We start from the raw sequence: 5000 nt of genomic DNA on the forward strand, positions 1-5000 counted from the left end.
CAGCGGCTGCTGCTGTTGCTGCTGTAACAGCGGCTGCTGCTGCTGCTGCAACAGCGGCTGCTGCTGCTGCTGCTCCTCAACTGCTGCCAACAGATCCTCAAGGTCATCGTCCGAGAAGGCCTCACCCGCTGCTGCAGCAGCGACAGACGGATTTGGTGCTGCTGTGCTGCAGCAGCTGCTGCTGCAGGAAGGCATAGCTGTTGCTGCTGCTGCAGCAGCAGCAGGTGCCTTACAACTCACGGGAGCCCAGACCATCCCCCCCCAAATACCTCGTGAAGAAGCTGTTCCAGTTGCTGCTGCTGCTGCTGCTGCTGCTGTTGCTGTTGCTGCTGCTGCTGTTGCTGCTGCTGCTGTTGCTGCTGTGGCCGACAGAGCCTGGTGAGGGAACGAGACAAAGTTCTGCGGCTGTTGCTGCTGTTGTTGAAGCTGCTGCTGTTGCTGCTGTTGTTGCAGCTGTTGCTGTTGCTGTTGCTGTTGCTGTTGCTGTTGCTGTTGCTGCTGCTGCAGCTGCTGCTGCTGCTGCTGCTGCTGCTGGGCGCAGTAAGGAAGCCTCTTCCCATAGAGGAACTTCCCCAGGGCATGAAATGAGGCCAGCTGCATATCTTTACACCAAATTGCTGCTGCTGCTGCTGCTGCTGCTGCTGCTGCTGCTCCTGCTGCTCCTGCTGATGCAGCAGTCTGTCTCCCCCCTCCGCGCCGCGGAGGGGTTTGCGGTGCTGCAAGAGCAGCAGCAGCAGCAGCAGGTGCAGCAGCAGCAGGTGCAGCAGCAGCCAGATGCAGACTTCCTAGAGCCTGGCGCAGGTCTCCTCTGCTTGCTGCAGCAATTGCTGCTGTATCTGCTGCAGCAACACGTGCAGCAGCAGCAGCATATCCGCGCTGCATCAGATCTGCTGCTGTTTGTTGCTGAGTCCGTTGCAGCAGCCGCAAGACCTAAGCAGCAGCAGAGACAGCCCAGCCTTTAACAAATTAAAACAGAGACAGTCAGAGACACAAAAGGAGACAAAAAAGAAAGAAGCAAAGAGCAGCAGCAAACATAAACAAACAGCAGCACAGCAGCAAACAAAGAAAAGAGATAAAGAAGTTGTAGCAGCAACAATGCAGAGACACTGCAGAGACAAACAAAAACAAAAAGAGATCGACGAAGAGCAAACAAAAGGAGACAGTGAGGACACAAAGAGACAAAAAATAAATAAATAAAAGACAGACAAAAATAAATACAAAAGAGACGAGACAAAGAGAGACAACAAAGATATAAAAAGAGAGACAGAGAGAGACAAATAATAAACAAAAGAAACAAAGAGAGACAGAAGGAGACAGATAAACAAATGAGACAAACAGAGGCAACGAAGATATTAAAAGAGAGACAGGAGGAGACAGAAGGAGACAAAAGATACTAAAAAAAAGCAAAGAGACAGCTGGAGACAAAGCTGAAGAAAAAATATTAAAAATAAATAAAAGGAGACAGAGCAAAAGACAAAGAGAGACAAAAGGCTATTAAAAGAGACAGACAAAGACAGCAAAGAAGAGAGATAAAGATATAACTCTTACTTGCACCTCCGTAGGGCTATTCAGACGAAGTGTACAGACACCCGGATTATTTAAAAGTGAAGCAGGAAGAAAGCGCTGCAGCAGCCGCTGCTCCTCCCAGCTGTCTCCGACACAAACCACAAGGGGCTGTGCGCAGCCTTGCTGCTGCTGCTGCTGCAGTTGCTGCTGCTGCTGCTGCTGCTGGGGCTCTTCGTAAGGCTGCAAGCGGTGCTGCAGCAGCTGCTGCAGCTGACGTGTGAAGGAAGGAGACCGCTGCAGCAGAGTCGCCGGCAGCTGCCGCAACAGAACCACAGCAGCCCCACTCTTGCTGCTGCTGCTCTTGCTGCTGCTGCTGCTCTTGCTGCTGCTGCTGCTGCTGCTGCTGCCTAAGGGCAGGGCTCGACGTTTGTGAGCCTCAGAGAGAAACGATAAGAGCGCAGCCCCCAGCGGCAGAGGCTCTGCTGCCTTGGACCAGCTTCCCCCTGCTGCTGCTGCTGCTGCTGCTGCAGGAGGTGCAGCAGCAGCAGCAGCAGCAGAAGCTTCATCGAACTCTAAAACTTCCAACCCTAAGGAAGCAGCAGCAGCCATCAACAGCCACCGCTTGCCGCACCCCGAGGGACCCTGCAGCACACAGATGCAAGGAGGCAACGCCCTGCAGCTGCTGCTGCTGCTGCTGCTGCTGTTGCTGCTGTTGCTGCTGCTGTGGGGTTCCCCATCGACGTCCATCGAGCTGCTTTCTAAACGGCGGTCTTCGTCTTCCTTTAGCCGCTTCACGCGGTGCTGCTGCCTCTGCTGCACTTGCGGAGGCCCAGCAGCAGCAGCAGCAGCAGGAGCAGCAGCACCGCCAGCAGCAGCAGCAGCAGCAGAATAAGGACGCAAGAATTCAATCAGCTTTGCTACCTTAGCGGGAGGATGAACAAACTGAAAGCCCTCAGCACAACTCGGAGCTGCTGCTTCATACCACGAAAAACTGCTGCTGCTGCTGCTGCTGCTGCTGGTGGATGCAGCAGCAGCAGCAGCAGCAGCAGCCTTTGAGGGCTTTAAGGGGGACACAGCCGGCCGCAGCCATGTTGAAGTCCTTCCCTCATGTTCTGCAGCAGCAGCAGCAGCAGCAGCTTGTGTTGCAAGCAACCCCACACCGACGAGACTCCTGCTGCTGCTACCATTGTTGCTGCTGCTACTCCTGTTGCCCCTGCTGCTGTGGTTCCTGCTCCTGCTGCTGCTGCTGCTGTTGCTGCTGCTGCTGTTGCTGCTGTTGTTGCTGCTGCTGTCGGCGACGAAGAGGCTCCTGATGGAACGCCGCACCCCCACTGCTGCAGCTTTCGTGGCTTTGCTGCTTCTTGAAGCAGCTTTGCTGCTGTTGCTGCTGCTGTTGCTGCTGCTGCTGTTGCTGGTTGCTGAGAGTTTTGCTGCACTCCGTGCAAAGTGTTTCCTCCCTCGTGGTGTAGTCTCCCTGCTGCTGCTGCTGCTGCTGCTACTGGCGCAGTCTACTTCGTAGCAGCTGCTGCTGCTGCCGTTGCTGCTGCTGCTGCTGCTGCTGCTACTGCTGCTGCTGCGGCGGCGCCTCAGGCGGCGGAGCGGCTGCTGCGAGGGAGAATCAGCAGCAAGATCGATGAGAGGTGTCTTATCTTTGTTGCTGCTCAGCAGGGAAGCAGACGGCATTGCCGCATCTTGCTGCTGCTGCTGCTGCTGCTGCTGCTGCTGCTGTCGCTGCTGCTGTTGCTGCTACTCTACAGGCGCTGCATGCAGCAGCAAGAAGTAGCAGCTCCTGCTGCGATTCTCAGCCCTCTCCTCTTAAGAGTCCTCCCATGCCTTTGCTGCTGCTGCTGCTGCTTCTGCCGCTGCTGCTGCTGCTGCTGCTGATGCTGCTGCGTTGGTTACAGAGGGTATGCTAGTATGATGTGCAGGGAAGGAGCAGCAGCATCTGTGGCTGCAGCTATTCCTTCCTGCAGCGCAGCAGCCGCAACTGCTGCTGTAACTGTTCTTGAAGCAAGTGCAGCAACTGCAGCAGCAGCAGCAGCAGCACGCGCTGCTGCTGCCTCAAAGAACTGCAATCAGTTGTGGTGCTGTAGAAGGCAACGCCCGTTCTGTGCCGAGGAATGGCTGCTGCTGCTGCCGCTACTGCTAGTGCTGCTGTTGCTGCTGCTGCCGCTGCTGCTGGTGCTGCTGTTGCTGCTGTTGCTGCTGCAGCTGCAGCCGTCGCCGCAAACGGCTCTTAGCTCGGCCTTTAACCCTAAACCCTAAACCCTAAACCCTTTTAATCCTTCAGACAAGGGTGAACGCTTAAAGAAGAGTAGGGGGGTTGCGTGCATGCACGCCACTGGTGCTCGGCAGCGGCTGCAGCTGCAGCAGCAGCAGCAGCAGCCGCTGCTGCTGCTGCTGCTTGCATTTCATAACTTTCCCTGGCTTGTCCTTTCTGTAAGGTATGTTTTCTTGTGTTGTTTTTGATGTATATCGCAGCAGCAGCAGATCTTGGCGGAGCCCCGCTGCAGCAGCAGCACGAAGAGCAGCAGCAGCAGCAGCAGCAGCAGCAGCACGAGGCCACAGCAGCAGCAAGTCTGCTTTGTTCTTCTCTTCGCATTTTTAGATTCGTTTGCCGCAAAACTATTTTAAAAAACACTTGCAGCAAGAGCTACCTGGACGAGGGCAGCAGCAGCAACATCAATTAAACAGCAGCAGCAGCAGCAGCAGCAGCAGGAACAGCAGCAACTGAAGCACCAGCAGCAGCAGCAGCAGCAGCAATGCAGCCTTACGGGGGAATGCCCCCAAGTATGATGGGGATGAGGCCAATGCCTGGTGTAGCACCGACATTGATGCCTCCGCAGGTGCGCATGCGTTTGCTGCTGCTGCTGTGCTGCTGCTGCTGTTGCTGCTGCTGTTGCTGCTGCTGTTGCTTCTGCTGTTGCTGCTGCTGTTGCTTCTGCTGCTGCCTTTTTAAAGGCTGCAGAGAGCATGGTGCCCAGGCACTTGTGTATTGTAGCGTCTCTGTTCATTGCTTTTGCTGCTGCTGCTGCAGCAGCAGCAGCTGTTGCAGCATCTGCTGCTGGAGGTCTGCCTCCCAGCAACAACAGCAGCAGCAGCAGCAACAGCAGCAGCAGGAGCAGCAGCAGCAGCAGGAAGTATATAGTAATAGGGTATAAAGTTGAAGTGAACCATTGATAGCAGCGATATCTGCTGCCTCCTGTTTGTTTAGATGTCTCTCTTTGTTTATCTTCAGCCTTTATCTTTAAATTTAATTAATTAATTTATTTTGTTTTTGCTGCAGGGCTACGAAGTTGCGCCGTTTCAGATACCCGGCGTCCCCGGTGAGTTCTGCTGCTGTCTCTCTTTGTCTCCATTTGTTTGTCTCTCTTTATCTCTTTCTTTATTTGTTTTTGTTTGTTTATTTGCTCTTTATCGTTATCTGTTGCTTTACTTCTTTTTATTTATTTATTTGCTCTTTATCTTTATCTCTTGCTTTACTTCTTTTTATT

General features: G+C 54.0%; 2 protein-coding genes across 2 annotated transcripts in view; one reads left to right on the plus strand and one right to left on the minus strand.

Moving 5' to 3' along the window:
* On the minus strand, window positions 1-3189 carry EAH_00049350 (hypothetical protein, conserved; the record flags this gene model as incomplete). The annotated part of the gene is made up of 2 exons (XM_013391347.1): window positions 1-930; window positions 1666-3189. Coding segments are annotated over 2 exons (2454 nt in total), but the record flags the coding sequence as incomplete, so codon positions are not given.
* Window positions 3190-4479: 1290 nt separating this feature from the next.
* EAH_00049360 (hypothetical protein, conserved) overlaps window positions 4480-5000 on the plus strand; it is a gene marked incomplete at both ends in the record, with an annotated part of 6797 nt that continues 6276 nt past the window's right edge. The window contains 2 exons of the mRNA XM_013391348.1: window positions 4480-4674; window positions 4793-4832. Coding sequence (XP_013246802.1) covers window positions 4480-4674; window positions 4793-4832 — 235 coding nt within the window. The remainder of the gene's footprint in view (window positions 4675-4792; window positions 4833-5000) is intronic.

This window comes from Eimeria acervulina, genomic scaffold, assembly GCF_000499425.1.
Source record: "Eimeria acervulina Houghton genomic scaffold, Eah_scaff796, whole genome shotgun sequence".
Taxonomy (NCBI): domain Eukaryota; phylum Apicomplexa; class Conoidasida; order Eucoccidiorida; family Eimeriidae; genus Eimeria; species Eimeria acervulina.